This window comes from Podarcis vaucheri (assembly GCF_965113315.1).
Source record: "Podarcis vaucheri genome assembly, chromosome: Z".
Classification (NCBI taxonomy): Eukaryota; Metazoa; Chordata; class Lepidosauria; order Squamata; family Lacertidae; genus Podarcis; species Podarcis vaucheri.
Window position 1 is genome coordinate 42,101,795 of NC_138758.1, and position 17,478 is coordinate 42,119,272.

The 17,478-nt window shown below is 44.8% G+C and overlaps 1 protein-coding gene across 1 annotated transcript; it reads left to right on the forward strand.

Annotated features, from left to right (window-relative positions):
- Positions 1–5,912: 5,912 nt before the first annotated feature.
- TRAF1 (TNF receptor associated factor 1) lies at positions 5,913–13,729 on the forward strand (the record flags this gene model as incomplete). Its single annotated transcript, XM_082208728.1, is given in 6 exon segments — positions 5,913–5,953; positions 8,256–8,498; positions 10,041–10,065; positions 10,069–10,118; positions 10,120–10,195; positions 13,511–13,729. Coding segments are annotated over 6 exon segments (654 nt in total).
- Between the last annotated feature and the right edge of the window lie 3,749 nt (positions 13,730–17,478).

Consider the following 17,478-nt stretch of genomic DNA (forward strand, 5'->3'; position numbering starts at 1 on the left):
AGCAAAGACCAGACATAATATTTGTAGATCCACGGGAGCCATTTAAGAACATAAGAATATATCTGCTAATCATATTACATCCCCATCCAAGTACGCCACATAACCCCATAGATCCTACAAGACGAGACGAAACAGTGGGTACACCTGGAGAAAGACATAATCGAAAATACCCCCACCACAGCATACCCATTACTCCCAAAGAAACCAAGGAAAATCCCCACAACACTAAACAGGTTCACAGAGAACATGTTTAAAGCATGGAAGGAAGAAGCAGGCAAACTGTCCCCAACCCCATCCCCACTAATCCCCTGGCACACCACCCATTATTCCACCACACAGCACAAAAACTCCAGATAAAAACCTGGCAAGCCAAAGGTTTATATCACCTAGCAGACTTCTACAAAAATAACAAACCCACATCAACACAAGAAATACAGGAGAAACTAGGGGACACCCAAATGCCATGGCTTAACACACCACCAATTACATGTCGTCTTAAACAATCCAGTAGTAAATTCAGCAGCAACTAGGCCCTTGACTACCTTCGAAAACCTCCTTCTAACAACAAGGGACATGGCAAAGGGATGATATCCACAATACAGTGGTACCTCGGGTTACAGACGCTTCAGGTTACAGACTCCACTAACCCAGAAATATTACCTTGGGTTAAGAACTTTACTTCAGAATGAGAACAGAAATTGCGTGCTGGCGGCGCAGCAGCAGCGGGAGGCCCCATTAGCTAAAGTGGTACCTCAGGTTAAGAACAGTTTCAGGTTAAGAACGGACCTCCAGAACGAATTAAGTTCCAAGGTACCACTGTATACAAAATACTGCTCCAAAATCCCACAACCCCCCTTGACATAATCAAAAAACAATGGGAGCATGACATAGGCTATGAGATTAACCCCACCCAATGGACCAGAATGTGGTCTAAACCTCCCTTTAAATCCATATCAGCGAAAAGAAAATAACTTACTCTGAAACTCACTTACAGATGGTACCTAATACCATGAAAACTAGTGCTAATACGCCCAGGAACCTCACCAAAATGCTGGAGAGGATGCATCTCCACAGGCACATACCTCCACATGTGGTGGGAATGTCCCAAAATCCAACTCTTCTGGACAACAATCATACAAGAAATATTCAAAATAACTAAGCAAGTATTAGAAGTTACCCCAGAACTGACCCTACTAAACATCTTCCAATATAATAATGCCCACTCACATTAGAGAGCGCATAATCCACCTATTCTCAGCAGCCAGAAGCACCATGTGTTTATATTTATACCCTGGTCAATATTACTTTTGTAATACAATTTGGTGTGGAAAACAAAAAATAAAATAAAATATGAAGGGAGTGATGATAAGTGCTAAGGATATATATTTTAAGGGAGGCATACAGGAGCAAGGTCCATGAAGTGTGACACAAAACCATTCCAATCTGCACACAAGAACTTCCAAACAGGTGGGTGACAGGTGTAATCCAAGAAATAGGCTTTCCCTCTGTTCTTTTTCTCACACAAAGGGCAATACATTTTCTCTGACGATGCCTCTCCCTAAGATGCACATAACCTAAGAAATGAAGAAGAATTGGCTTTATTCTTTTGCACACTTATGCCTATCCCTGTTTGCTTTCAAGCTTTTAGTGATGCTGGCTCAAACAAGGAGATTTCAGAATTCGCAGTGCATTGTGCAATAATAATAATAATAATAATAATAATAATAATAATAATAATAATAATAATTTATACCCTGCCCATCTGGATGGGTTTCCCCAGCCACTCTGGGTGGCTTCCAACAAAATATTAAAATACAGTAGTCCTTCGGCTTCCGTCGCTTGGTCTCTGCTCCTGCCAACCTAGCAGTTCAAAAGCATGTCAAAGTGCAAGTAGATAAATAGGTACCGCTCTGGCAGGAAGGTAAACGACGTTTCTGTGTGCTGCTCTGGTTCGCTAGAAGCAGCTTGGTCCTGCTGGCCACATGACCTGGAAGCTGTACGCCGGCTCCCTCGGCCAGTAAAGTGAGATGAGTGCCACAACCCCAGAGTCATCCGCAACTGGATCTAATAGTCAGGGGTCCCTTTACCTTTACCTAAATAGAGTACAGTGAAGGGACCTGCTTGATATCAATAAACAGGAAGATCCAAAGTGTAGATGCTGCCATACCAGCAAGTGTGGAATGAGTATTACTTGGCACCTGTAATAATCCCAGTTCTGCAGATCTAAGTGGTCAAGTGGGCACATATGGGATAAGGCAATCTTGCAGGTAAACTGGTTGCTTTGCGTGCTAATAGCAACACCTTGGACCTGGCTTGCTGGCCTCAGCAACCAGTGCAGGTCTCTGAGCAGAGAAGTTATATGCAGACAGGGTCTTCCTCCTATCAGCACCCATTCTGCACTAACTGCAGCTTCCAAATCAATCACAAATGAAACACCACAAAGAGAGTACTTCAGTAAACTACTTCATTATGACAGAAAGGTGGGAGAGATATATTAAACTCTGCTAAATCGAACTAAGCTATTAAAAACAAACCATGTGGAATGCCTTCAATTTGGGGTTCTACCCCCCCAAGTTGTCTGGTGAGCTGTTTGCTCCACTTACCTGATAGCAGGGGCTGGAGAGCATGGAGGGTGAAGATCACCCTCTGCACGTCCCACCCCCTGGTGCACCAGTGCTCTCCCATCGGGGGGGGGGGGGGCTGGATGAGCAAGTATGTGTGCCTCTGCCACCTTCCATAATGGGAACAAGGCTTTTCACCTCTTCTGTGGTTCCAGGGGGAAACCATGACTCTTTAAAGTGGCATGATAGTGCTTTAAATTTATACTGCAGGGGGGGGGGTGTCATCTCTAGCCAAGGTGTGAACACATTTACAGTAATAAGGTTAAAGCAGAGTTACAGTTGCACACCATGGAATAAGAAGATTGTGAGTCGAGGCCCTGCCCCTGCTCGGAGATAAAATAAGACACATGGACACAAATATTTTAGGTTAACAGGCTAAAAATGCCACAACATTATTGCTTAAGAATGTGAGTGCTAATGGCTTAGGCATTGGATCAAACAGACTACAGTGGTACCTCGGGTTAAGTACTTAATTCGTTCCGTAGGTCTGTGCTTAACCTGAAACTATTCTTAACCTGAAGCACCACTTTAGCTAATGGGGCCTCCCGCTGCCGCTGCTGCCGCACCGCCGGAGCATAATTTCTGTCCTGAAGCAAAGTTCTTAACCTGAAGCACTATTTCTGGGTTAGCAGAGGCTGTAACCTGAAGCGTATGTAACCCGAGGTACCACTGTACAAGATTTAAAACCATGTTGGAATCTGCTACCTATTTACCGTAACCCAAGGTACCACTGTCTACTTGACTCCTGTCCACTCTGCCGGGAATCACACAAGGGTTAACAACCTGTAGGGGAAGCTTGTTGATGCAAATCAACTGGAAGCTTTCCCATAGAGCAGGGGTGGCCAACTCCCAAAAGACTGCGATCTTCTCACAGACTTAAAACTGGCAGTGTTGAGCTTTTTTTTAGGGAGAAGGAAAGCCATGTTTTTTAGGGGTGCAGGGCAATCTTGTTGAGCTCTTTTTGGGGGAGCCAAAGTTGTTGAGCTTCTTTGGGGGGGGGAAGCCAGTGATCTACCGGTGATCTACCACAGGCGTCCAGTGATCTACTGGTAGATCTACCTGTTGGACGTGCCTGCCCTAGAGTCACTGGGTAGTCGTGCCATGGCCCTAGCCACCAGCAGGGCATCGAACAGGAACAACGACCGCCGGATTCCTTTAATGGAATTCCCTTCAAGGGGAGGGGTAGGTGATGGCCACAACCTCCCCTCCGGCACGCAATGCATCCTGGGGAGAAAACAGTAAAGACCTGATGAAGAGAGCACAGCAGAGGTTATATTTTCTGAGAATCCCCCGGAAAAATAATGTCTTGAGGGACTTGTTGATGACATTTTACCATTGTGCTGTGGAGAGTGTATTAACTTATGGTCTGTGTGTGTGGTTTGGGAGCTGCACGGTCACGGGAAAAACAATGCTGTCCAGGGTTGTAAAGACTGCAGAGAGAATAATTGAGTGCACTCTTCCAACCTTGGATCAAATCTATGCTTCCATGTGCCATAAGAAAGCGGCAGAGATAGTGCAGGATCATATGCACCCTGGAAATGATCTCTTTCAGCTTCTGCCTTCTGGAAGAAGGTACAGGGTTATAAAGACTAGGACTGGCCGCCTGAGAAACAGTTTCTACCCAAATGCAATTTTGGTTTTAAACACACTGTAAGGTAGCCTCTGTGGGAGTATATCATATTCAATTATGGGGGATCAGAGTTTTTAGGGGGTTAACCAGGCTGGGATAGCTGGGATAGCAGGCTTATTGGTTTTGAATGTCTGATGTAGATTTTTTCAATTTTGTTGTTTTATATGGGACAATGACAATAAAGACTATCATATTGTATCGTATCCTGTTCTTACAATGGCCAGCCAAATATCTCAGTGGGAAACCTGCAAGCAGGCATGAGCACAAAAGCAGTCCTCTCCCCCTCAATGGCTTCCAACACCTGGTATTCAGAAGCATTACTGCCTGTCAGAGGCAGAACACAGCCATCATAGCTTGTGGCCAAGGATAGCCTTATCTTCCATAAATTTGTTCAATCCTCCTTTTAAGCCATCCAAGTTGGTGGTCATCACTGCCTTCAGTGCGAGTGAGTTGCACAGTTTACCTAGGAGCTGTGCAAAGAAGTGCTTTCTTTTACCCATCCCGAATCTCCAATATCCAAATTCATCTGATGTCCATAAGTTCTAGTGTATTGAGAGAAGAGGAAAACTTCTCCGTCAACTTTCTCTGTGCCATTTATAATTTTATAAACTTCTATCATGTCACTACTTGCCTTTTCTCTAAAGGAAAAGGTCCCAAATGCTGCAACCTTTCCTCACAGGAGAGTCAATTTGGTTGCCCCCTTCTGAATCTTTTCCAACTCTACAATAACGTTTTTATACATTTTTATTGGTTTTTTTAACATATCATTTCCAACAATCATTTAACATAACTTCTTATCTTATACAATATTTTAGACTTCTGCTAACAACTTCTGAAGATTTTCCGTTCTTTATCACTTGTTCTGCATTTCTTAATTTCTCTATCACTTTTAATTATCCTTAACCAATAATTCTCCACATAGTCTTTCTTGCAATATTTCAAATAGTCCTCCTTACAGAACTTATTGCAGTCCTAGTAGCGTAATCTGTTTATTACAGTTGCTTTTCAAATAGTTCAGATATTTACTCCAGTCTTCTAAGAACCTCTGGTCCCGCAGATTTCGAACCCTTCCTGTTAATTGGTCTAATTCTGCATAGTCCATTAATTTCATTTGCCATTCTTCTTTCATCGGTAATTCTCCTTGCTTCCATTTTTGTACCATACAATAATGTTTTTGAGCCAAGGTAACCACAACTGTACACAGTACTCCAAATGTTGTCGCAGCATAGATTTGTATAAAGCCAAGTGGAACCAGTGAGCAAAGGCTACTGAGCCCGATTATTATATTCTGCCTTCACAGTCAGAAGCAGTAATGCTCCTGAATGCCAGTTGCTGGAACCCACAACAGGGGAAAATGCGCTTAGTACTATTCTCACCTGTCACTCCCAGCAACTGGTATTCCCTGTTTAAGGAAGCTTTTAATATTTAATAAACTACTGTATTTTAATACTTTGTCGGAAGCCACAAAAAGTGGCTGGGTAAACCCAGCCAGATGGGTGGTGTATAAATTAATAATAATAATAATAATAATAATAATAATAATAATAATAATAATAATTTGTTATGTAGGGCCCATCAGGGTACTTGTTAAAAACCTGTATTTTAAACATTATTTTGTTGATGCTCTTCTACACAGAACCCTTCAGCGCTTTCTGTAGGCCATGAAGGATGTCATTTTTTCAGGATTGGATGCCCGTTCAAGGTAATGCTGCCATCCAGATGCTTTAATGGAATGTTTCAGGTTTGGTTGCAATCACCCAATTGTAGATTTGTATAACATTTGCTAATTTATATAGCCGTACATTTAGATGTCATGACTAAATAAAAATGCAGTGCAGCTCCCTCTAGTGGGGAAGGCTGTGACCAGGTGACGTGCATGCCTGCCCAGTCCCTACCACTGCCCAGGTGCTCATTGCAATTGTTCAGCTCCAGTGCCCCCTTTCTGCTCCCCCTTTGTAGGGTTCTTTATCTTTAAACTGGACTTGAACTAGAGACCTTTCAAACAGGGGGCTGTACATTGTGGGTTGGTGGAGCTGAACTTGAGAGTGGTCAAGGTCAGAGCCAAAAATTAGTGGGCATCCCTTCCCCCCTGTCCCCCCCGTCTTTGACACCCCCTCTCTTTCTCCAACATACCAAAGAAGTATGTCTTTTTTAAACCACAGAGCCTAGGATTTGCGGATCAGAAGGTCGGTGGTTCGAATCCCCACGACGGGGTGAGCTCCCATTGCTCGGTCCCTGCTCCTGCCCACCTAGCAGTTCAAAAGCACAAAACGCAAGTAGATAAATAGGTATCGCTCCAGTGGGAAGGTAAACGGCATTTCCGTGCGCTGCTCTGGTTCGCCAGAAGTGGCTTAGTCATGCTGGCCACATGACCCAGAAGCTGTACGCCAGTTCCCTCGGCCAATAAAGTGAGATGAGTGCCACAACCCCAGAGCCGGTCACGACTGGACCTAATGGTCAGGGGTCCCTTTGCTCTTTACCTGGTGGCCAAGGACACTTCTTTCAGTGAAGGAAATTTATTTATGCAGCTGAACTCTCCTCCCCACCCCTTGCCTTTTCCTGTAAGACCTATTACAGTCGTTAAGAGTCATCAACAGGCTCATCTCAGCTATCTGCCAATCTCCCATTCCCACCACCCTTCTGAGTAATACCCCTCCCCACCTTCTCACTATATAGAAGGATCTGGCAACTTCTGTTTCAGTGTATCTGAAGAAGTGTGCATGCACACGAAAGCTCATACCAAGAACTAACTTAGTTGGTCTTTAAGGTGCTACTGGAAGGATTTTTTTTATTTTGACTATGGCAGACCAACACGGCTACCTATCTGTCTCCTGAAGGAGAAAGCTGGTTGGGAAGTAAGCCTTAACTTTCCCGCTTCTTGTGTGAGATTACTCCAACACTGTCACTGGCTGAATGCTGGAGGGAGAGCAAAGCTCCAATGTTGTTTCAGCAACAGTCAACCTTAGAAGCAAGCAGTTCTGCCTCAATTGTATACTCTGCTTTTGCTGAAAGGTGCCTTTTCAGTTAAAGAGCATCTCTGCTGCAACAGTCTTTGATGTAACTGAGGAGACTATGGTTGTATTGGACCTTCTGTGATGGGAGTCCTCTGAGTCGGACGACTCCGGCACCATGGTCTCATCCTGCAGACTTTTCTCTAGGACTGGCCCTGTGTGCAGTTCTCTTCTGACTCCAGAGTCCTCAAACTCATCCTTAAGAGAAGGGAAATTGACTTCAGTCCAGTGTCATGACAACCGAGCCTTCTTACAAAGAAGCTGCAACTTCAATTGGGAAGGCAGTCTGAAGAAATGATCAGAGCCAGAGGGGTGAGAAATTTGATTCAATTTGCATATAAAGGCAAAATTGTCTAATTTATACTCATTGAAACAATCCATGAACTGGTTCTCTGTACTCCTCTGAATTTTGCAATTCACATCTCCAGCCAAGTCATGCATACGGCAGAAAGCACAAAATATATACATTAGTACAAAACTGCATCAGGTTATGGGAAATTGCTTGCAAAAATCTGTATGTTAGGATAAATTTGCATTAAAATTCTGACAAATATTTGCAAGGCTTTTTTTCTTTTTAAAGATCATTGAAAATATGATGCAGGAAACTGGTAAATTGAACCTAAGATTGGTAAAATGAGAGGCTGTGAAAAACAAAAATGGACAGATTTGTGCATCCCTAAGTGCTCTTGGGCCCTGCCAGTGTTGTGTGGCTTTGGCAGCTGCCCTAGCAGGCTGGATGCTGGTTCCAGGTCTAATCAGCTGTGTGATTTCATCATTGTGGCCTTGTCATGATGGTGTTGATGGTGCCCTGTTCCTTCCCAACAGGGGAATGCAGAAGATAGGAAAGAGTACGAGAAGTATACTGAGGGGACACACTTGATGCTATTGCTCCAGCATGTGAAACAGCTGAAGGCAAGCTTGCACCCTTCCTACTGCACTTGATTGATTGATTCCAATGTTCTGATGAGGTTCTTCTTGAGCATGAAACTGCAGGGGGCTTTGGCCACGGACTGTTCCTCCAGGCTCCCTCTGTGTGAGGAGGGGGACGAAGGCTCGCAGGCACTCATGGACAGCCAGTGGGGTCACCTTGCTGGAAGGCAAGCTGCAGGTCTTTGAGAACATTGCGTCTGTGCTGAGCAAGGAGATGGTTGCCTCTTGGCAGAAGATTGTGGCATTCCGGAGCCAGAGCGGCCTTGACCAGGATATGATCCATGGCTTGGAGCTGAAGGTGAGTGGGTAGGGAAGGATTGTGGGTGGGTAGTGGGGAGCAGGGGCTCTGAATGCTTGGAAGAGGCCATAGGTTTGATTTGGGATTGAACCAGGGATCTTCAACAGGCAAAGCTTTTCTGGGGATTCTGCAGCTGGGGTGCCACTTCTGAGAAGCCCCACTCTCTCCTTATTACCTCCCTTGCCTCAGATGGTGGAGGCAACCAAATGCATTCCTCCCTGATCTGAGCAAAAATGCAGGTGCTGTGAACAAAATTAGCAAGGCAGAAGACAGAGTGATTGGGTTAAGCAGCTGTTCAGCTTGGCTTCATAGCTCTGCCCCCCCCCCCCGAATCCTAACAACTGTAGTTTAAGGGTGCTGGGCATTGTTGCTCTCTGCAGGGGGAAACTACAACTCTCAGGATTCTTTGGGGTGAGTCACATGCCTTAAATGTGTATTTGTATGCCATTTACATGTATGATTAACAAGAAGAGACAACTGTTCCATCCATGATGTCACTTGCCCTTTGCAGTTTTGGCATGTATTAAATACAAGATTTAAAACCGTGTTGGAATCTGCTACCTATTTACCGTATTTACGCAAAACTAATGCACCACCAAATCTAATGCACACCCTAATTTTCACAACGTAATTCGGCCAAAAAAGTTGTGCATTACATTTGACTAAATATGGTAACCAGGGGCTACAGATAGTAGAGAAATTTGGTTTGATGTGCATTTTATTCAGAACCTATCTAATTCGCACACCTCCCAAAACAAATTTTAAACTGAAATGATGCTTCCCTGCAAAATTCACACATGTGAGTTTTGCAATGCAGTTCTCCAACTAAACATTTACCCAAAAGCATATATTAGGAGAAAGTGCACATTAAGAGGCATGTAGTACTGAAGATTAACTGCAGAAATGCATCACTTTAAGAAATATTCCTTGCCCCCTCAACCCCCCCAACCCCCCCCAACACACCATGTGTATTATTAGGATATATCCACACTAAAAAAAACCAATCAGTTTTCATGAGGGCTTCACACATTGCCACCTGTGGCAGAAATGTGGAGAACTGAATTAAAAAGAGAGAGAAATAAATGAGAAAGTGAGAGAAGCTGAAAGGGACAGATTCATCTATTCCTGCTTGGGGATGCCTTTTAGTTCATTGCACACACACACACACCGCATTTCCCCCCAAGGAATTCAAAGTGGCACACATGGTTTTGCCCTCCTTATTTAATCCCCACAGCAACCCTGTGAGGTGGCTGAGATGCAGTGACTGGCTCAGGGTCACCCAGTGATGGGCAAATGGGGGATTTGAATCCTGGTCTGACACTCTAGCCACTATGCCACACTGGCTCTGGGCTGTGGCCAATGCCAGTAGACCCACTGAATTTAATGGTCACTAGTAACTTAGGGTCATTAATTTCAGTGGGTCTACTCCAACTTAATTGGATTCAACTCAATGAGATCTGGAATAGGTGAGCTCTGGTTGCAGCCCGTCTCTATTTTTCTTTATCTGAAGAGGATATGTGTGACTTTTTGGCTGGTGCTTAACTCCCAAGTTCTCCATCTTCAGCATTCTACACTTAGCAATATGGCGACAAGCTCTGCATGAGGATTTACCTGAATGGTGAAGGGAGAAACACACCTCTCACTCTTTCTGGTGCTACTGAGAGGTGACCATGATGCTGTTCTGCAGTGGCCTTTTGTCCACAAGGTAAGGCTCCTTCCCTACCCCACCCCTGGACAGCCTGACCCTACAGGGCACAGCTGGCACCAGGGATCAACATCATCTCCTGTTAGCCTGCTGCTGGTCCACAGAGCCTCCTAGCCCATATCATCTTCCGCCCTGCTGTTGAGGGTTAGAGGGAGTGTAGTAGGGGGCTGGTACCCAGTGGAACTGGTACTGCAGAAGGCAGGGAGCACATAAGTAGGTGGTGCCAAAGCCACTGACAGACCAAGCAGAATAATCCTGGTCTTGCCCCCATCCTCTTCCTCTGGGTCTATAAGGGTAGAATCCAGTGGCAGACTTATTTCAGCAACAACAGAACAAGCAATTTGAGTCAAATCAATGCAACTCAAAATTGTGTTTACTAGACCCATTAATAATAATAATAATAATAATAATAATAATTTTATTTATACCCCACCCTCCCCAGCCAAGGCCAGGCTCAGGGCAGCTAACAACCAATTAAAAAAAATGAGTTGAATGAATACAACTTAAAAACAAGATTAAAATACAACATTAAAACATTAAAGCAATTAAAATGCAGCCTCATCACAGGAGGAGAAAGGAAAAAGATAGATGGGGAGGGAATCAAATTGACTCCAAGCCAAAGGCCTGGTGGAACAACTCTGTCTTACAGGCCCTGCGAAAAGAAACCAGATCCCGCAGAGCCCTGGTCTCATGAGACAGAGCGTTCCACCAGGCCGGAGCCAGTGTTGAGAAGGCCCTGGCTCTGGTTGAGGCTAATCTAACTTCCTTAGGGCCCGGGACCTCTAGGGTGTTGCTATTTATGGACCTTAAGGTCCTCTGTGGGGTATACCGGGAGAGGCAGTCCCGTAGGTACGAGGGTCCTAGGCCGTGAAGGGCTTTAAAGGTCAAAAGCAGCACCTTAAATCTGACCCTGTACTCCACCAGGAGCAGTGCAGGTGGAAAAGCACTGGGTGAATATGCTCCCATGGCAGAGACCCTGTGAGGAGCCTCGCTGCAGCATTCTGCACCCGCTGGAGTTTCTGGGACAGCTTCAAGGGCAGCCCCGCGTAGAGCGAATTACAGTAGTCAAGCCTGGAGGTGACTGTTGCATGGATTACTGTGGCCAAGTTGTAATTTGCCCCTCTAGGATTAGGAGCCCTGAAGCTGAAGCTTCATTAGTTTTGTAGTAGACCCACCCCTGCCAACATCAAGACTAGGAGGAAGCTGATACCCAAGGCCACCCCTTGGACTGGTTGCAAGAAGCCATGCAGGTGGAGTCTGGCTGAGGGCAGGCTGAGATTGGTGAGACACCATATGAGGTAGTCGCTACTGAGTGGAGTACGATAATGGTCCTTAGCCCTTTGTCCCCTTTGTGCATAGAGGCAAATCTATCAATGTTGGTTTCTCACTTTCTTCCCGTTCAGCTTGTCACATCTTTGCACCAGTTTGCAATCCCCCCCCCCCGAAAAAAATAAATAAAGTTGTTACAGAAACCCTTCACATTTTAGAGCATTTTTTTCCCTGCTAATATACACAAATCCCAGAGTGGTTTAACAATCAATCCCTCGTCCCAGGGAACTCTCTGAATTTCTAGCTAACAATGCTTAACACCCTTAACAAACTACAGTTCTCAGGATTCTGTTGGGAGAGAGGCCATGGCTATTAATGCGATATCATAATGCTTTAAAAGCATAGCAGATGTGGCCCTGATAGCTGTTTACTAGCTCCAGGATCAGAAGCAGAAAGGCTTTGAATACCGGCTGCTGCAGATCATGAACACAAGAAGGTCATTCGGGTGTGGGTAGAAATCCAATTTAATTCGCATTATAATGCACTTTCCAGTACAATACCTGAACTGAAATACAGCTATCCTTTGAACTCACATATCTCTGGATCATGTACTGCAGACCAAATGATGTGTACAAAAAAGAATATATGGGGTGGAGGAGAGTGCATTAAAATGCACATATAAATGAAAAAAAACAACCAAAAATGCATTATAGAAATTGCTCATGTTAGACAACATTGCCTGTATAAATGCATATGTTAGGAGAGATTGGTGTTAAAATGAGGACAGGTTTTCACAAGGTTTCCTTTCTTAAATTTACTTATTTATTACATTTACGTGCTACCTTTATCTTCCAAGGATCTCAGGGTGACTTACATGGTTCGCCTCCCGGTTTCATCCACACCACAGCCCTGAGAGGCAGGTTAGGCTAAGAGACGGTGACTGGCCCAAGGGCACCCCGTGAGCTTCATGGCTGAGTGGGGACTCAAATCTTGATCTCCCAGGTCCTAGTCCAACACTAAGCATTACACCACCACCAACTGTTGGAGGAATGTGGAGAACTGAATTTAGGGCTAGATAGACGATAAATTGCAAGAAACTGAAATTGGCAGGTTTGTTATCCTTGAGTGCCGTTGCTCTCAGGTGCTGACTGCGGACTTGCCTGAGGCTTATTGTTAGCGTCTGTGAGAACAGGATGCTAGACTAGATAAATGGGTCTTAGGTCAGATCAAGCAGGGCTCTTCTTATGTTCCAGCTTCAATTGGACTGGATCATGTCCATAGTCCAGTACATTGCTTGAATAATCAATTTGAGTGTGATCTTGCTACAGCTTCCCTTGTGCAGGGAAGTGTTCAGATGGGTTGTATTTAGCTTTAAAATGTTTCATGCAGTCCTTCCCCCCCTACTACCCAGCCTGCTTATCTTTCCATTTGCTGACCTTGAGATGTGTGGGAAAGGCGTCTTGAATGAACACCTGATCATTGCATGCATTTACTTATTTGCCAGCCTTCCGTAATGGGGACCTAAATGGGCACTGTGGGAACAGGAAACTGGGCTAGATGGGCATTTGGCCTGATCTTTCAGGGCTCTTTTTATGCTCTCATTGTTACTTTATTAAAGGTGAGGAAACATTTGCAGAATTCATAGTTTAGAGAAAAGGGTAATCATATGAGGAGTACAAAATTATGCATGGTGTGGAAAATAGAGCAATATTTAATTCCTCTGTCATAACACTAAAAGGTAAAGGGACCCCGGACCATTAGGTCCAGTCGTGACCGACTCTGGGGTTGCGTGCTCATCTCACTTTATTGGCCGAGAGAGCCGGCATACAGCTTCCGGGTCATGTGGCCAGCATGACTAAGCCACTTCTGGCAAACCAGAACAGGATGCTGGAGAATATGAACCACTGGCCTGATCCAGAAGGCTTTTCTAATGTAATTATATATCCCCGATCTAGCAGGGCTCCCCCCGCCCCCCCCGCCATTCCTATGATCTTACATTTGAGTTCGTTTTCCTTCCAACCTAACCTGTTCTTTGCTGTCTCACAGGTAACCTTTACATTACTTGGTCAGAATGATGGAGACCATCTTGTCAATACTCTCCACCCAGATCTAGAGTCTTCTTCCTTTCAGAAACCTGTGGCTGATATGAATGAGTCAGTTGGCTTCCCCAGGTTTGGTCCTTTGGCCAAACTACATTCTCTGAAACATGCCTATTTAAGAGAGGGCACTCTGTTCCTCAAGTGTGCTACAGAAGCCAGATCATGAAAAGTTCATGAAAGCAGAGGCAGATGACAAAACTGACGGTTGGGGGACTGCATCAGAAACATATCATGGAGCTTAGGACTGATTTGCAACTGCATGGCAAGAGAGCAGATTTGAGCACTGCAGTTACACTAACAGGGATGGTAGCAATGTGAAGCAATGTGCTTTGGGTTTCAAATAAAGTCACTCAGATTCAGAAAGAGGTAGACTCCACCGTGGGAGCACGGCCGGGGTGGGATAGTGCTGGAGTCCTGTCTAGTCAAGTTGCATGGGATCAATTCCAATCTGTTACCTCCGAGGATGTGGACAGGCTGCTTGGACAAATGAAACCAACCACATGTCTCCTTGATCCTAGCCTTATGGGAAGGGCGGGGCGATGCCTTATTGACCCTAATGGACCAGCCTCCACTGCTAACCTCAATCTCATACAGGGCTTCCAAGTGGCTTCCCATAAAAGAAACTGACCTTGTCTATGCCTACATATCTTAAACAATGCTGGATGTCCACCCTAAGTTTACCTTATACAATTTCATACAGCTGAAGTTAAAGAGGAAAGCCGAGAAAAGATGAAAGCAGAAATAATAACAACTTTTAAATTTCTTATTAAACTTCTGAAACACCAAAACAATTCATAGTGATTTTTATCTCATTCTTTCTCAAAAAAAATTTCTAGCCCAGTGAATAGAGGGGCCACTCAGGGTGTTATACAGCTTTATTGTTACTCAAAAGAAACTAAACCACTTCTGCTGGCGTGTGCCTGCTTGCTTTTGCTAACAAATGTTCCAAAAAGCGATCTCTTGTTTCTCTAGATAAAGAGCAGGCTAACAGATAATGAATGATGCCTTCCAGCTGAGTTTAACCACAAAAACAAAGTCAGTCTGTGTTATGGAACCTGGTTGTACTGGCCATCCAAGACACTTCTTAAGGAAACTGATGAGAGTTTGGTTAGATAACTAGTTCTAAAATGCTCTGTTCTCAAGATATATAATAATTGCTAATGAATTGTTAATAAATTGGCTGTCTCCAATTCAGTCCTACTCAAAGCAGATCCATTAAAATGAATTTATTAGTTTCAGTTGGTCTATTCCGAGTACGACTGACATTGGCTACATCCTTTTCTCTCTCCAGCCTATCTTCTTCTACCTTGCTCTGGATATAAAAAAAGAACTTATATCTGTTTTGTTCAGAATAATTGAATAAACCTTATAAACCAAGGTTGGGAGGTAAACAAACCCTTGCTGGGAAATGAATGCTATCTATAAATTAAGAAGCACTGGGGGCAAGTAAATTAAAAAGCTATACCAGAACATTTCTACTTATTATCAGTCATGGCCAAGATAGGCTGCCATGGAAACTGAGTGACTCTAACTCTCAGGACAACCTTGTGGGGCCCAGCTGCTAGAATAACAACTGGCGAACCAAAAATCCAATTTGCTGTCTTTTTTGTCTTCTTCAATCTTTCAATCATCGGAGCCACAATTGAACTTGTGGGGGTGGGCGCAGGAATTAATAGGCAGCAGGTTGAAGTATTTACATGGCTCTGTTGAGTAGAATAAGAACATCAGAAGGGCCCCGCTGAATCAGACCAAAGGTCTGCATAGTCCAGCATCTTCTTCTGATTGGGACACAGGTGTCCCAATCAGAAGCCTGAGAGGTGATCCTGAGTGCAAAAGCAACTCTTCCCATTTGTGATTTCCAGCAGTTGCCTCTGAAATTGGAGGTAGAACATAGCCTGTGTGGCTGGGAGCCACTAATAACCTAGGGAAAGGTAAAGGGACCCCTGATCATTAGGTCCAGTCGTGGCCGACTCTGGGGTTGCAGCACTCATCTCGCTTTATTGGCCGAGGGAGCCAGCGTACAGCTTCCGGGTCATGTGGCCAGCATGACTAAGCCACTTCTGGCGAACCAGAGCAGTGCATGAAAACGTTGTTTACCTTCCCGCCAGAGTGGTGCCTATTTATCTACTTGCACTTTGACGTGCTTTCGAATTGCTAGGTTGGCAGGAGCAGGGGCTGAGCAACGGGAGCGGGGATTTGAACCGCCGACCTTCTGATGGGAAAGTCCTAGGCTCTGTGGTTAACCCACAGCGCCACCCGAGTCCCTTTACTAATAACCTAATCCCCCATAATCTTGTATAATCTGCTTTTAAAACCACCCAGGACAGTGGTCTTTACTGCCTCTTGTGGAACTGAATTCCGTAGTCGAACTTTCTTCCCAGGGAACTCTGGGAATTGTAGCTCTGTGAGGCAAATTGTGGTCTATCAACTCTTGGCACCCTGAATAAACTACGTTTCCCAATATTCTTTGGAGGATGCAATGTCTGTTTAAAGTGATACAATACTGTTTTAAATGTATTGTGCAAATGAAACCTTGGACAAATCACTTTGTTAGCTTTGTGCAAAGTCATCTTGAGGATCCCCAACTCTCTGCCATTTGCTCCTTCCTCACAAGGAAGGTCACCTTGTATGTAGCTTCTTAGCTCCCAGGGAGAGTGGCAGACCATGATAATTGCCAGTGTCAGGTTTATGCACAAGCAAGGTAAGCTATATTTTAGGGCCTTGGGTTACGAGGGTCCTCTAGATTAAAAAAATAAATAAATAACATCCTTAATTTTTAGTTCTATAACACTAGTTACAAAAAATAATGGAAAGGTGGGGAAACAGACTCTGAAACAGGCATTATCATTTTGGTACAGCAAAAAGAACTCCTAATTGCTACACAATTATTGGTCATATCTGTGCAGAAATATGAAATATGCATTAGGCTGGGGATCCATAAGCTGTCAAACAGAACCAGCGGCCAGTTCAGGCTAAGGGGCTCTTTCAGCCTGGTGCGGCTTGGGGCCTCAGCATGTCTCAGTCTGCTCCTGACCAATAAAAGGTAAACCGACCCCTGACTGTTAAGTCCAGTCGTGGACAACTCTGGGGTTGCGGCGCTCATTTTGCTTTACTGGCCGGGGGTGCTGGCATTTGTCCGCAGACAGCTTCCGGGTCATGTGGCCAGCATGACTAAGCTGCTTCCGGTGAACCGAAGCAGTGCACGGAAATGCTGTTTACCTTTCCGCCGGAGTGGTACCTATTTATCTATTTGCACCAATCCCTGGTCTGGTTTGCAAGTTGGTGGGGGCTCGCAGAGTGCAAGCTGAGGTTCATGAGGCAATGTCCCATTTGCCATACTGGATTAGCCCACAGTGAGTCTACCAGGCCGAAGCTTGCTCCCCATCCATCTATTGGATTTCCTATGTGCCTGTATTGTGCAACTGCCGAAAAGCATGCACAGAAAGTTCCCTTCCAAGGAAACAGAACCAGACTGGGGGGTGGAATGCATTTGCGTTAAATAAACACTCAAAGGGGCATGTCGAAATGATCTCCTTTAAGCAGGGCCTGGTTGGCAGCTGCAAGTGGAATATCTCCATTTAACGACCTAGGATCTAATCCGAACCATCATTCATTGGGCTCATTGCGCCTTTGTGGTCTTTAATAGGCTCTGAAAGAGGAAGTTGTGACTGGCAGAATGCTGTTTTCGCTGGGCCCATCTGGAATGCATTGGACGGTGGCACATTCCAAACACACACTTTTCACATCTAAAGCTCTTGCTTCCATGGACCTACTTGGATGATGGACTCATCTGGGAGAGCTTGGTTTTCTCAGCTGGGCTGTGGGTGGACAATGGTTTGGGTTGACATGGGGTTCACATGCTGAGATTCACGATAGAGTCTGGCAGGTCAAGGGATGGTTCTCATGATGCTGGTC